This window comes from Barbus barbus (assembly GCF_936440315.1).
Source record: "Barbus barbus genome assembly, chromosome: 17".
Lineage (NCBI taxonomy): Eukaryota > Metazoa > Chordata > Actinopteri > Cypriniformes > Cyprinidae > Barbus > Barbus barbus.
This window is the reverse complement of record NC_136745.1, coordinates 13,706,461-13,722,625: the sequence shown is the minus strand read 5'-3', so window position 1 is coordinate 13,722,625 and position 16,165 is coordinate 13,706,461. Positions and strand designations below refer to the sequence as shown.

General features: G+C 37.5%; 1 protein-coding gene across 3 annotated transcripts in view; it reads left to right on the top strand.

The window, feature by feature from the left end:
* LOC306883074 (transcription factor COE3-like) overlaps window positions 1-3,922 on the top strand; it is a 110,390-nt gene extending 106,468 nt beyond the window's left edge. For 2 of the 3 annotated variants that reach the window (XM_079438155.1, XM_079438154.1), the window contains exons 15-16: window positions 1,648-1,737; window positions 2,680-3,922. In XM_079438155.1, the coding sequence (XP_079294281.1) occupies window positions 1,648-1,737; window positions 2,680-2,711 (122 nt within the window). In that variant the 3' untranslated portion in view covers window positions 2,712-3,922. The remainder of the gene's footprint in view (window positions 1-1,647; window positions 1,738-2,679) is intronic. The other variant, XM_079438156.1, reaches the window with a different exon arrangement.
* The last annotated feature ends 12,243 nt before the right edge of the window (window positions 3,923-16,165 follow it).

Below are 16,165 nucleotides of genomic sequence, written 5' to 3'. Positions count from 1 at the left end.
GGTTCCATGAAGAACCTTTAACATCCATGGAAACTTGCACTTTATAGTGTTCCTTGTAGTTCAAATGGGTTCTTTAGATTAAAATGTTCCTCACACTAAGAAAAACATGGTTCTTTTAAGAACTGTTCACAGAAAGGCCCTTTGGGAAACCAAAAATGGTTCTTCTATGGCATCACTGTGAAAACCCCCTTTTGGAACCCATTTTTTTTTAGAGTGTAGAACTACTATTTTGGGTTGAACAGTTATTTTCTTAGTGTTAAAAATAATAATCTGATTTTAATAATCTGAAGAACATTTTCCCACTATTAAGAACCTTTTCATGGAACCATCGATGCCAATAAAGAACCTTTATGTAGACCGATTCACCAGCTATAACCCAGCCTGTAAATGTTAGATACTACATGCTAGTCATTTCAGCAGGGTTGTTAACTCTTCACTGCATGTTTTGGATTCTGATTTGTTGGATTTAACCAGCTAATATTGTGAGTCTAAAAAGCTTGCATTTTGTGATTTTGGTGATCACAACAGGCATATTTGGTCGCAACTCAGTCAGCGTCTTAATGCTAATCTGAAATACTAAGGTTGTTTGTTTGTCTGTTCGTGTTCTTTGAGGGAAAGGTTGTTGTCTGTCTGCTGTTCCATGCACTGTGAACGTCTCCATCAGAACTAAATCCACAAACACTCATATTTTTTCATCTCCTTTCATGTCTAACATTTTAACGACTCCTCCATGCATCTCACTCCGTCACACGCTCGCTTTCTTGCTGCGGTCAGGATAGTGAGCTTTCTGTCTGCAGTTTCCTGTAGATACGTCTGCTGCTACTGTTATTGGGGGAAAAAAAATCACAATGCTGGAGGCCTGACAATTACAAATGAGGTTTATATACTCAATATTGGTCATATATTCGATATATAGCAGCTGTATTTTGTGTGATTGGCACTTGTTTGGCAGGCCGAGCTTTGTGCAAAGCTGTTTCATTGCAGGTTTGCTTTCCATTCATTATAAAAATGGGAAACAAGTTGGCAAGAGTTTTCAATTGGAATTTCATTGAAGAAAATTCATTGTGGGTTTTGCTCCAATTTGGTGAGAAAGCTCTAGCTTTCTTCTCAAGATTCAGCGCCAAGATTGTTGGCTAGCGTACGGTGGTTTTTATTACCTTTCTTTCTCTCAAAGCATGCAGATGACCGCATATTAGATGTCCTGATAATATTATCTTCTGGCATGCTTTACGTATACGTGTGTCAATACAAGAGCGGTTTTTATGTTGATGCTTCTGCAAAAGTGTGATTTGGCAGTCAAACGTGGACTATATTGACATCAATCCTCCTCAAGAGTTCTAAGTTATGGATCAACTTTGCCATGCAGGTAGCACATGGTTTCATTCCCATAATGCCTCACTCTGCCATAGCCCTTCCCCTTCAATTAACCCTCTAACAATCGGCATGACCCACCTCATAACTCTCATCTTTGTGTGTGTGCGGGTGTGTGTGTGTGTTTCTTTGTGTGTGTGTCTGTTTCAGTCACCCCCTCCAGTCCTCTGTTGGAGCCTCATGCCTCCTCTTCCTCCTCTACTTCATGCATCCCTACTTCCATCTCTCTATCTGCGGGCCCTTTCTCATTCTCTCCTGTCCATATGATCTCTGCAGTCAAACAGAAGAGCGCCTTCGCGCCTGTCGTCCGGCCACAGACCTCCCCGCCCCCCACCTGCACCAGCACCAATGGGAGCAGTCTACAGGGTGAGCACCCCGCCCCTCTCCTGCCTCTGAGCCAATCAGGAAACAAGACCCTATTTTAGAACGATTCACAAAAAAAGGGCACTACATTTTTGAGGACAAAGTTGATCCATAACTTTCTGCTTACAAGATTGGTTGCTTTTACAGCAAAAAAGAAAATACAATGTAAATAAATAAATAATGAAAATGCTGGTTTGTTTTTTTTCACACCGGTGGTGATGTCTGTTGGGACAAATTAGTGTAAAATAGTATCAAAATTACTTCAGATTTGCATGGAGTCAAAAACTTGAAAGAAAAAAAAGATGTATCTCAGTTTTAACAAAAATGCTAAGCACCACAGCTGTTTTCAACATCGATAGTAATAAGAAATGTCTATTGAACAGCAAATCAGTATATTAAAATGATTTCTGAAGGATCATGTGACACTGACATTATAGTAGGCTACATTTCTGAGGGTGAAGTTGATCCATAAATTTCTACTTGTATGATTGGTTGCTTTTACAACAAAGAAAATTACATTTCAATAAATAAATAATGAATAAAAATGCTTTTGATTTGCATGCAGGTGTTGATGTCTGTCGCAAATTAGTGTAAAGTAGTATAAAATGTCCCGATTTGCATGGAGTCAAAAACTTATTCGTAAAAGATGATCGTTTCCCATGTTACTTGCATGTTATGAACCCAAAATCAGTTTCAAGATGCTACATTTCTGACTGCAGATTTATTTCTAGAAGGAAACTCTTAAGTTTAAAGCACTAAACTGTAGAAGCGTTTGCTTAACAACAGCTATTTGCTAAAAATATTCCTCCATCCAGACTGACTGTGGAATGAGCTGCAGTATTGACCTTTAATAACCATAAACCAGCCATTTTATGGTTCATATAGATCATGTGTTATTTGACCCGTCTCTTTTATTGTCGACTGACCTCTTGTTGTCTCTTGCAGCTATGGCCGGTCTGATTGTCCCTCCCATGTGAAGAGGAACCTGATCTTCCTCTAAGGCTTCATTGAGCCCACAACAAACTCACTGGCTCACCAAATCTGACACTCTCTTATCGAACATCACCAGTCCTATGAGGAGCTGCCCGAAAAGAACATCTACACCTGGATCGCTAAAAGAAAAAAAAAGAAAAGTGTACCTGGCCTGAAAATGTCCCATGTCCTGAAATGTCAATAGATGTGTTTGTTTTGCCCTCTATGACTTCATCCTTGGAGACTCGCCATAGCGGGTGGCATTTCGAACAGGAAGCATAAAAGCTGGATATTATCGCAATGTGAATGAGAAGCCGAGGTTTTGATACGTCCACGGCCGTAGGGGCTTCTTTGCATGGCTGATGTTGTCTGTAGACTGTCCGTTTCATACTGTATGTCTGTCCTTTTTCCACTGTGAGAAGAGAAACACCACTCATCCAGATGGGACTGCGACGGCTCAAAACGCCATTCGGAAACCATTCATTCCTAATTACGAAACGCAGTGTCTTTGGTTTTCAACATCAAGCTGATTTTATTTCCTTTCGCTTTTGTTTTAAACCATCAAATGAGAACACAAACAAACACGAAATGGTCCCAGACTGAAGAGCGTGATATTTAGTAATGGATGTCAGTCATTTTTACTCATACTGTTTCTGTAGTTCCAGTATAGTTCCAGGTGTGTGGATAGGTAGATTTAAGCCAGGAATGCTTTCTGCAGTTTTAATCACATTTAGGTACCAGACTTATTGTTGAACTTCTTATTGTGCTTTTTTTGTATGTATTTATAAAGTTTGTTTCGGGATTTCTTTTGGTGAGTTAGGCCTGAATAATAGTATAAAATATCTGTCAACACATTTGATGTCTTAATACCTTTTAGATATTGTAAAAAGAGTGAAAATAAAAGGGATCACACTTTTTTTGTAAAAACAAAAATGACAATGACAAAAAAAAAAAGGTCAGGACATGACCAGGGCACCTGTTTTTTGAAAGCAGGGTACAAAGCTCCACCACTTTTGTAAAAAAAAAAAAAAAAAAAAAAAAAAATTTCAATCGTATATTTAATGTTTTCTTTTTGCAAAAAAAAAAAGCATTTGTGTTCTTGTCCCCCTCCTCTTGTCTCGTGTGTTCTCGTGAAACGTGTATGATCATAGTTATTTCCTAATGCACTATTTTTGTTGGGGCACTTACAAAAGCTATGTATGTTAGCAAGCAGATGAAAATAATAATAATAAAAAAAGAACAAAAAAATTGAAAACCTATACAAATATGCACCAGTATGTTTTCAGACGATTTTTTGAATCGATTACTCTTTGCTTTGGTCATGATAACTGAAATGGCTAATCGTTCATCATGTGATTTTGTTAATGTTTCTAAAATGTTTCCATAATACTTCTCTGTCCTTGTTAAGGTTTATTTTACATTAGATATGCATTGTTTCGACTGGTAAAAAGACAACATTTCTATCTAATGTGCTGATAAATATGCCACGTGTTTAATGTATCACATGTCCAGAAATTGATCACATAAGAGAAGTCCAAACCTGTTGAAACGGAGCACATTTTGACGTGGAACCATTCATTGACGTCAGTGTTGCTGGTGATATTGTTAGTTGTTGCACACACATGCACAAGTTATGCAATTTGTATTTAAATGCAACTCACAATCCACATTTCGGTGGATTAGCTGTGAAATTAATCAATGGAAGGAGATATAATGATGCCTTAAAATAGGATGTGCTCCAGGACAGTATATCTCAAATCACAAATAAAAAGAAATACGATGCATTTAAATACTTATGAAACGGCAATGTTTTAGGTCTTAGTAGGGAAAATGGAAAAATTACTTCCGGTAATCATTGTATTGCAGGTTGTCATCTTCACGAAGGAGGTTTCTTAGTTTGGTTTTGTTTCTGTTTGTGATTAAATATCACAGACTGACCGCTTGGAAACATTTGTCATTTTAATATTCCAGTCATGATTTTTCTCTATTTTCATGAAGTGAGTGAAGGTGTGTTTGCTAAGATGAAATGTGAAAGAAATTGTGGTTTCTGAAGACCTCTTTTAATTTCACAGGTGACCTAATTACTTCACATTCATCCTTTTGGGGTTTAGACATAAATGGGGTAAAGAAAATACAATTTGACAGTGCCCTATTATATTAAAACAGCTGAATTCAATCTCAAAGTTCACTTGAAAACATCTCAGAGATCCAGCTTGGCTGGAAACACACACACACACACACACACACACATACGTCCATCCATTTCACCCATGCATTCAGTTTCCTAATAGCTTGTGAAAGGTTTTTTTGTCATAGATGTAGAGAGCTGGCTTCTGCTTTCTTTTTCAAAACCTGTTTTCTTTGGAAATGTTAAACTCGAGGTGAAATGGAGAAAGGTACTGCATCTTTGTGAAATATGAAATATTATATCAAAATATATCAAAGCACAATGTTTAATTAATGTCTTTAGAATTCAGATAGGGAGATGTATTCTACTTTCCTTTTTTTTCTCTGACCATGCTGTAAATAATTGCATGTTTTTCCTTTGTTTTTATTTCTTCTTTTTTTCCTGTGATCCCGTGCTTTTTGTACAGAAACAGAAAATAAAGATTACATTTGGCTTGAAAATATTTTGTCATGCATCTTTATTGTGTAAAAGCACAGTCTCTTTTTCACTTTCACAACATTTTAAAACATCAACAGTCCATCGAGTTATAAAAGTCACATTTTATGCTGTGCTTCTCAGCATGGGGTGAACCATCTCAGGCCAGAAATCTCCAGCTCCGCTCCAAACTTCACAGCGAGGCTCATCCTTCCAAGGTTTCGACCTTTTGGTCTGCTGCGCCTGCCAGCACTGCTCAGTTGATGAGATATATTTTTGAAACCTTATCCAAAGACCACATTCAATTTTTTAGAGTTTTGGCCCTCAAACCCAACGCGCTGAACCTGCGTAAAGACACAGTGACCCATGCAGATCAGAATCAATCATTCCTGAAATCACTCCAGCACAGTAATTTTCCTGAGCTTTCTGCTTGGATAAGACAGAATGAGGGAGATATTCCGAACGTAATTTGTGCTCATGTCAAAAGAAACATTTAAGGAAGGGGAAATATTTGAGGCATGAAGCTGGTGGCCTTTTGATTACCTCTAACATTTGACAGTCTCACAAATTGCACAGTCGACACTGGCTAGTTTACACTTGAAATCACTGTTACTATCTATCAGCTATACCTCAAAGCAGAATTTCAATGGAAAAGTTTGAAGAGTGCACATAGCAAAAAGGAAAAAAGGAAAAAAAAATACACATTTTATACTAATAATTAGAGCGAGAGTTTAAAAATTTTACATCCTTAATACTTTTTCCCAAAAAAATATTACTAATTGAGAAAAAAACTTTTTTGCAACCTTGAAAATCCACATTTTGTGCAAAAAAATGACTAATTAAAAAAATAATAATTGATATTAGTGGAAAAAAAGTAAAATTAGTATCAGTATAAATATATGAATATGTTATATAACTGAAAGACTAGAGAGAGAACAGCAAATAAATAAGTAAATAAAATTTATTAATTAATTAATTAAAAGAAAATTAGCAAAAAGGAAAATACTGATTTATATTTAGAGTATTATACATACATATTTTTGGTAAAGCCAATTTGTTCTGAGAAAATATATTTATTCATGTGGCACTAAATAATATTACAAAAAAAAAAAATTTAGGGTTTTAATGCATGCGTTAAAATGCATGTGTACTTAAACAGACACGTTGATGTGAGAATGCTCACCACCGTGTGTTTTTGCACATTTACAGCATAAAAACATCAGTGGGTCATTTGAAGTCTTGTATCTTTATCTTGTTGGTCTTCACTGAGCCTTTGATGCCATTGGGCAGCAGAGCTTGTATCAAAGCTTCAGCGCATGAACAGGAAATCTGCCTGCTATCTCCAAAACGTGTGGGAGTATCAGAGCTCCGTCTATATCTCAGTCCATGAGACCAGACACACGCCGCTTCCAGACTCCACAGCCCTGAATGAGCATGTCTCATCAAGAACCACGACCCTCCAATTGTTGCTCAATGAATATCCACTTGTCTGTGAGTGGGAGAGTGTCTTTCTTCACAGATGCAAAGCTGCTATCAGTGTCTATCTGTGTCTGAGTTTTCCCATGGAGAGTTTTGCGTGTTAGACTGCCATCCATATGTCAGCCCTATGATAACAGATCCACGCTTCCAATACCTTCACTAACAAACCACAGCAAAATGACAGACATCTAGAGTAAAGGGAGAACATTTACAGCTGGTTTGTCAAAGCTTAAAGCCACCAGACATTTATAGAAAGACTTGATATTTCATGTTTTCAATGAAGCAACCCAACATTCCTTCATTACTAGTTCTAAAGTGACCTTTTTGAATTAGAAAACAGAGGCTTGGGCTCAGCTTTTAAACTGTCAACTTGAGATTTGTATTCATTTGTATCCATATATATATATATATATATATATATATATATATATATATATAGTCGTGGTCAGAATTATTGGCACCCTTGGCAAATATGACCAAAGAAGGTTCTGAAAATAAACCTGCATTATTAATCCTTTTTATCTTTTATTTAAAAACAAAATAACAAAAATCTAACCTTTCATTGAACTAAAACAATTGAAAATGGGGAAAAATCTCATTATGAAATAAATATATTTCTCAAATACACGTTGGACACAATTTTTGGTACCCATAGAAATTCTTATGAGTAAAATATCTCTGAAGTATATTCCCATTCATAATCACAATTTTGAGCACTCAAGGGTGATTATGAACATGAAATTATCCAGCCATGGCTTTCTGTTTCACAGAAATATAAATAGGAGGGAAAACAAAGTCCAAATTCCATTAATCATCCATCACAATGAGAAAAACCAAAGAATATATTTCTGATGTGCAGCAAAAGATAATTGAGCTTCACAAATTAGTGAAGTGGCTTTAAGAAAAGAGCTAGAGCAGTGAAAATTCCCATTTCCACCATCAGAGCAATAATTAAGAATTTCCAATCAACATAAAATGTTATGAATCTGCCTGGAAAAGGACGTGTGTCTATATCGTCCTAATGCACGGTGAGGAGGAGAATTTGAGTGGCCAAAGACTCTTCAAGGACCACAGTTGGAGAATTTAAAAAAAAAATTAAAAAAAAAATTGTCAAACAGCCCCTACATCACCACGTGTTGTTCGGGAGGGTTTCAAGAAAAAATCTCCTCACTCATCCAAAAACAAACTCCAGCATACTCAATTATCAGACATGACTAGAACTTCAAATGGGACTGGCTTTTATGGTCAGATGAAACAAAAAAAAATAGCTTTTTAGCAGCAAACACTCAAGATGGGTTTGGTGAACACAGGAATAAAAAAGTAACTCATGTGTACAATGAAATATACTGCTGTATTTTTGATGTTGTGGGCCTATATTTCTGCTGGAGGTCCTGGACATCTTGTTTAGACACATGGTGTCATGGATTCTATCAAATACCAGCAGATAAAAAATCAATAAGTGACTGACTCTGTTACAAATCTTATAATGGGCCATGTCTGGATCTTCCAACAGTACAATAATCCAAACACAAACCTCAAAAACAACACAAAAATGGGTCACTGGGCACAAAACCAAGCTTCTGCTATGGCCATTCCAGTCCTCTGACCTGAACCCTGTAGAAAATGAGTGAGGTGAACTGACAGGTGAGCTGGGAATCTGAAGGATATGGAGAGATTTTGGATGAAGGAATGGTCTCTGATCTCTTGTCAGGTGTTCTCCAACCTCATCTTTCAAAAATTTCAAGTTTAAAGCTGTTAAACTGGCAAATGGAGGTTTCAAAAAGTATTGAATAAAAGGGTGCCGTCAATTGCGGGCCAATGTGTATTAGAGACATTTTTTTATTTCATACTGATATTTCCTCCCATTTTAAATTCTTATTCTCCAATGAAAGGTTAGGTTTTTGTGATTTCTTTAAATAAAAGATCAAAAGGATTAACAATGCCGATTAATTTTCACAGCCTTCTTTGGTCATATTTACCAAGGGTGCCAATAATTCTGACCACGACTGTATCTGTACACACACACACACACACACACACACACACACACATATTGACTGGATAACCCCTGGAAGCGCCGTGGGCCAAAGGAGGACGAAGCCGCTAAATGAAGCCGCCGCCCCTCGCGCCCTGGACCCGAGAGGGGAGCGCGTGTGGCCGCCAGACTCCGCCCCTTACCTGGACCCTTTCTTTCAGAACACTGCCCTCCTTCACAAACCCCGCAGACACCAGATCCCGTTTAATTTAGACACTTTAACCCCTTTTGGGCACTTTATTTTATGGTTTCTGTTTAATAAAAGCCTCTCTGAGGCCTGACGCCACACCCACTGTGTCTGTTGTTTGCTCTTATCGCCACAATATATATATATATATATATATATATATATATATATATATATAATATATCACATGCACACTTATTTAGAAATTAAATAATTCGTACAAATACAAATTATGATTAAATGTATTATAATACAAATGATAATGATATGATAACTGAAATCTAAATTTTTACTGTTTTTTACTATACACACACACACACACACACACACACATTTTTGTTTAAACAGCAACGATTTACCATTATTCTAAGAAATACAAATAGGTCTGTCCAAATTTTTTTTCTTTTTCATTTTTATATGATTGTTGATCACTGATATGCCCATAATATCTACAAATAATTAACAGTTCTCAAAGACTTCCTTTCCAGGTGTGTGGGTGAGTCAGAGAACTTGATGCCGGGATGTCACTCCTCGAGTACATCTGTGTATATGTCGAGTAAGAAATGAGCAGACTTCCTGTGTGCTGATGATGTCATATTGACAGTCCAGGCCCGGTGCTGCTTCTGCAAGGGGCTGGGCGGCAATAAAACGGGCCCAGAGGACTGACAGAGAATGGTAAGTCATCTTAAACAGGAAGTGCCTGAGGCCTCAGGCTACGATGACATAGGAGCCCTCCACCAACTCTGCACAGTTCAGAAGGTGCATAAATCACCCGTGCAAAAGTTCACCTCCAGCCAGGGAATCCACAATCACTGAAGCAGCTCTGGAAATATCACATCGGCCCATCAAAACCATGTGTTGCACTACAGACCGATGGAGCACATGTTTAGGAGTATCTCCCGCTGTAGGTTGCAGTTCCCTCCTGGATTTGACGATTGTGTTTCAGTGTGGCACTAGCAAATGGCCTCTGCAGGTGTGAGTTATTGAGAAGTGATCCATCATTCTTGTCAAAGCCAATCTCGGTTTTGATCGTGAGCTACGATTAAATGTCTGTTAGAGCAACTAGCAAATTCCATACAAAGCAGGAATGGGAAAGATCTCAGTGACATTGGTGGGTCATACGGTGATCTAAAGTAAGAGGAATTGACGTTGTTTGATGTGCGTTTGGTTATGAAGTGAGACATGCATTGCTGAACACTTGTTACTTGCTTTTCCTCTACCTGTCATTGAGTATGACAAGTGTTACCGGATGGCTCTCGATGAATACTGCTTTAAAGATGCATGTCTTTCACAGCCTAGGTGGAGGCAAAAATCACCTGTCAGAATAACTGTTTAAACCAAATCAGTTTGTAGCCGGAGAAACTCTCACTTTAATTACAAGGCTTAGAAAATGTGTGTGACCGCAGCGGCTTTTCTTCCCGGTTAGTCCCTCCTTCCTGTCATCACCTCCACCTACAACCACACCTCATTCTCTCACTACGATTGCTCCATCTTGAAAGCGCTTGCGGTATCAGCTGAAGAAATATTATCATTTCCGTTGCCAATTGGGCCTTGTGTGGCCCTGAAACGAGAGGGGTGTGTGGAGCGTGTGACCGGGTCACCGAGACGAAGTGTCGCTGGATACGGTCGCGAGATCTGGTCGTAGAAGTGCTGTCACACCCCCCTTGGTGGGAAACTTGATCCTAGCGGCTAAGAGGCGAGCTGGAGAAAGCCCCATCACTCCTCCTGCAACATCCCAGAGAGCTCATGTCCCGGGAACCCTGTTTGTGTTGAAGGAAGAATAACATCCCTTGTTTTGTTTTGCTATGTGTTTTTTCTTTTTTAGACGGGCTTCATTTCATTCGAAGACAACCTCGGCGTAAAACTCCTCCTTGAGAAAACAAAGAAAAAAGTACACTTTACACCTGTTTCCTTTTTTCATCTGTCTTCATTATTCTGTAGGAGGCAGGATGTTTGGTTTGGCTGCGACCTGTCTCATGACTTAATCCCTGGGTGCTATTGTTACATTTTCGAGAAAAAGAATGAAAACCAAATGTGGTGTGGGACCAAGGATTGAGTTTCAAGCCTGCGCTTTAACAATGTTATATTTCCAGCCGTTCAAGCCAAATAATTCACTTATGTTTCCCTTGTAATATTACGCCAAACATGAGATCTTTACTTTGTAAAATCTGGTAAATATCAAACCCACAGTATCAATACGAAAACAGTTTTAATAAGCATTCCCAGAAGAGGTCGGAGGAACACCTCTCACCTGGAAGCGATTAAACGGGACAGGACATGGAGGCAGGGAGTGAGTGCTTCCCAATAACGCCAACCCCTGAAGAACAAAAATATGCAGATTCATCATAAACCATTATCTGAGAGGAGATAAAATTGCTCCAGATATCTGGGGCACAAGATATAGCCAAACAAATAATTTATACAATAAATATATTTTCAATATATCTTTATAAGTTGCAAACATGCAGCGCTTCTTTCGTTGCAGACAAAATCATATTAGGATAGCACAAATAAATAAGCTTATCACCTTTTATAAGGAAAGAAAAACACTGCTCATAATGTTGTTGTTTATGTCAAAGGCTGTACGCCTAATAAAACTCATGACATCCTCATTCTCAAAAACATGTAAAAATACAGAAAAAATATATGAACTATAATAAATTTAATAACACAATTTTACAGTGATTTTATAAAATAAAATATATTTTTGTACCAGTGGTGTTATTGTTGACTAAGTCTGTTAAAATATTTTTTTGTAATTGAATTAAAGCTGAAATAGTATAAAATATAAATATTAGATTAAATAAATAAATAAATAAAATAAACATTTTCAAACGTTGCCTTGGCAGCTAACTGAAATAAGTTGAAGTAATAAAATGATTAAAACACATAACAAAAATGTATAAAACTAACTAAAAAGCTAATTAAAATATTAATTAATACTATAATAGCATATAAATAATTATAAAATAAGAGGTTTGTATATAAAAATGGTCATTTTATTATTTACTGTGAAAAATAGTTCCGCTGCAATTATATATTGAGTATATTACATTTCTTCTTATTTTGTTATCATTTATGTACATTGGAGTAAGTTACCTAACATTTTGTTTTTAAATTGCTTGCATTAGTTTATTGTATTTTATCTCCATGATGGACTTTCATCTTTGAGTGTGATTTTAAAGTACAGAGAAATAGTTCAAGTAAGATGATATATTATGGCACCATTACATCCAGTAACAGTAAAACAGTAAAATATATAGGGTCCAAGTTGCCATCCCACATTTGACAGTAAATGTAACAGGAAATGTATTAAAACTAAATTCAATTTTGTTATGTTGAGTCACCCCACGTCCAATGTAAAATCCGGGTCCTGTAGCAAAACGGGTCAGGAAAAGTTTTTTAGAAGATTCTCGGTGAGCAGGGAATCCCTTCCCGATTGAAATTCAAACAGCAGAGACACTGTGATCATCTCCCAGGTACAAATCAGAGTTAATAAATCAATCTGCAGCCTGGGTGTGCTCACAGTCACTCCCTCCGCTGCTCGCTAAACAAATGGATTCTGCATGCTTAATGAGAACACAGGGAGGAGGTGGAGGTAAAGTAACTTTTAACTCTGATGGAATCAGCAGACGTGAGCTACAGACACCTGCCAAAAAAGCAAACAGCGCTGGCCAAGTCAGGGATTTGGCCAGCGAGGCCGTGGCAGCATCAGCGTAGGAGAGCTTCTCGTTCCGTGGCAGATTTACAGCGGACCATGAGACTTTTCTTGGAGAGACAATGGACTGTCAGAGCACCCAAAGGCACGCTGAGGATAACTACAATAGCAGATCGTAAAGAAAGTCTGATGATGATTCTAATCCAGGTCTTTCTATAGATGTCAGACTTATTTAGTTAATGCAAGGTGATGAAATGAACAGATGAGCAGCAATCAGCACTGCAGCTGCAAAACACATCCTCTCACATATGTTTCAAACTTGCGTTCACTCACTTCAGGTGCTGGCTGGATCATTGCTGCATGTCTGCTGCAAGTTTTTGGTCTATAGGATCATGCTGTCCGAAGCAAATAGTTCAGGCAGTTTCTTGGGGAGATTTGCGATGTCTTTCTTGAGCACTGAAACAATTTCTTAGAATTCAATCACAATATTTAGCATGACATTTTTAATGTATTATTTCTGGCTCTCAAAGAGGTTCACGTAAGGAAATGCAAAAATAAAGCTGAGCAGTGACAGCCCACTTTTTCAGCGGATTTGATTCCGGAAGTATTTTCCCCACTCATTATCTCCTTAAGGATTTCAAATAATATGTCAATAACTAGTTATGAGCCTTGAACCAACTCAACCAGCTACAAGATTAATCACAATGTGATTAGAAGCAAAAAGCATTTGAGAATCAGAGTGGGAAAAGAGTACTTAAATCGATTGTTCACCCACAAAAGAAAATTATTTTACTCACTCTCAAGTTTTTCCAAACCTGTATGAGTTTCTTTCTTCCGCTAAACAGAAAAGAAGATATCTTATGGAGAGAGAGAGAGAGAGAGAGAGAGAGAGAAAAGTCAATGGGGATCAGCAACTGTTTGGTTACCCACATTCTTCAAAATATCTTATTTTGTATTCAGCAGAAGAAAGAACTCAAACAAGTTTGAAATGACATGAAGGTGAGAAAATGATGAGAATTTTTTTTATTTTTAGGTGAACAATCCCTTTGAAGAAGCAATAAAATACACATCCTGTGAAGCACTGATGCTGTAACTGAAAAAAAATAGTATAAAAAATAAGTTGATTATAAAGGTAAAGGTTTACTGAAGTTTTCTTAAAAAAAAAAAAAAAGGCAAACAAGCACTGTAGGGATCCAGCAGATTGATAGACCTAAGAATGTCTGTCTTGATACATTATTAAATATAATAGATTGTATATAAATTCAAATATATACATTTCTCTATGGAAAATGAATGGGATTTCTCCTGTAACCTGCACTCCATACCAAACACTCACACACACTGCTCTGCCAAGGCCGGCATTTCTGATAATTGCTCAAAAATATCCTACCATACTATATGTAAACCAGCATTCTCTCCAAGCATCATCTCTTGCTCCATCCATGAATATTTATCTATTTGACACTGTTCCAGGTGCCTTCTGGGTAAAAGCATTTGCAAATGTTGGTGACAGACTAAATAAAAGCGTGTTTGTGTCTAAGCAGAAATCCAGTAATTGAAATTAGACCATCTGCAAGAACATTAAAAGGATTCCCCGGGAATGCATGAACCGATAAAATGTATACCTTGCAATGCAAATCTCTTTAGATAAAAGCGTCTTGCCAAATGTGTCATTGTGAATGAAAAACTCTACAATCACCAATTATCTTAAAAATCTATGATCTTTTAGAAGTTTTCACCTGGTCATATCATGGCTCGATGCACAATAAATTTGATAGACAGACTAAAGGTATATATTTAACTCGTGAATTTTTCTACCGTAATAAAATACATATGTGGAAAATGGTAGCAATATGCATCTATGTTGCAATAGCACATACATATGCATGAATGGCTGTTTCTATATAGAAAATATCCCATACAGTGCTGTGTCCCATGAGAGCTTTCATGGGTCATTGTGCATGTTTACACAGCAGCCCAAACTCTCAGCGAAGCACTGTCGTCGAAGCCGGTTCTCCGGTAACTATGTGAGGTAGCTTGTGGCGAGCAGCGCACTCATATATATTTCAGCTCAAGCAGATTGTTGAAGGACTTTTGAAACAGGAGATTTGAGATGACTCAACTTTCACTGCAGCCGTATAAACATTCACTGCCGCTCTGCCAGAGATCCATCAGTCTGCCCTTCGTGAAAGCGGCCATAAAAAAATCCCCTCCGGGAACAGTGAGAACGTATGAGAGTTCCAGCCTGGCAAGGACTAATATTAAAACAACGAAGCCCCATAATTATCATAGAATTCCAAAGAAGGCCGGCCCTTAATTAGGCCACACAGGATCCTCTTTATAAAGTATGGAAGTAATAAATAAGCCATTAGCTGGGCACTAAAGGCGCAAGAAATAAAACCCAGTGTAGGAGAAGGCAGAGATTGGCCTGAACTCAAAGACTGATGGTGAATGATATACTAAAGCCCCTGGGTCACAGATCTTCATCACTATTCTGAAACACAGCTCAGAGCTCGACTGGTTTCTTACAGCACTGTGATTTATGGGTCATGTGACCAGCTGAGGATTGGAGGCTCCGCCCACACCTGTTAGCTGATGTATGGCAAAATGAAAGTAGTATGTAATACAAGCCATTGTATCGTTATTTACTGTTAGTCGTAACGCACCGCTGGTTTACTCGATAACTTCGGGATTATTTTTCACTAATAACTCTCTCGTATCCAGCATGCGGTCAAGCACGGTCTTGTCAGGGCTGCTTTGGAGGTTGAGAAAAATCTCATATCTATGAAATTATGAAACCTCTCCTTGAGGAACCGTACAGTTTTATTAGTTTTACAACTACTGCCGTTAACGAATGGCCGCCTTCACATAGCAAGTAAAAAACAGCAAAGTTAATGGCTAACAAAGGAAGTCAGGAGCAACGCTAGGCTGATTATGGCAATAACTCTCACAGATACTAATTACAAATGGCTGTAAAATAAGTCAAACTGGTCATCCTAATGAGCACACCAGAGACCTATTGCTAAATTCCATTAAAAAGATCTATTCTTTCTCCTTTTTCTTTCCATTTTTTTCTGCGGCATCAGTGTCATGTTATTAGACGTAACACAACAAATACTGCATATCTCTTAAAGGTCATTATGCAGTAAAAAGTTTCCTTAGGTAAATTATTAATGTAATTATCCAATTTAAAATTAAAACAAATATAAAAGAGAGGAAGAAGGAACCACATAGTGTCAACATATATAAAAGCACGGCCACATATTTCAACATTTCAATATATTTTTGGGCTGTCTTAAGCTTTGGCTAATTAAATATGTTTTAGACTGGATCAGAGACATAGTTCCACTAGCTCTACAAAAAGGGAGAGATGAATGCATATGCACACAATAACATTCAAATGTTTGGTGTTAGTTGGGGTTAGTTTTTTTTTTTTTAAGAAATTAATACGTTTATTCAGCAAGTATACATTAAATTGATCAAAAGTGACAGTAAATT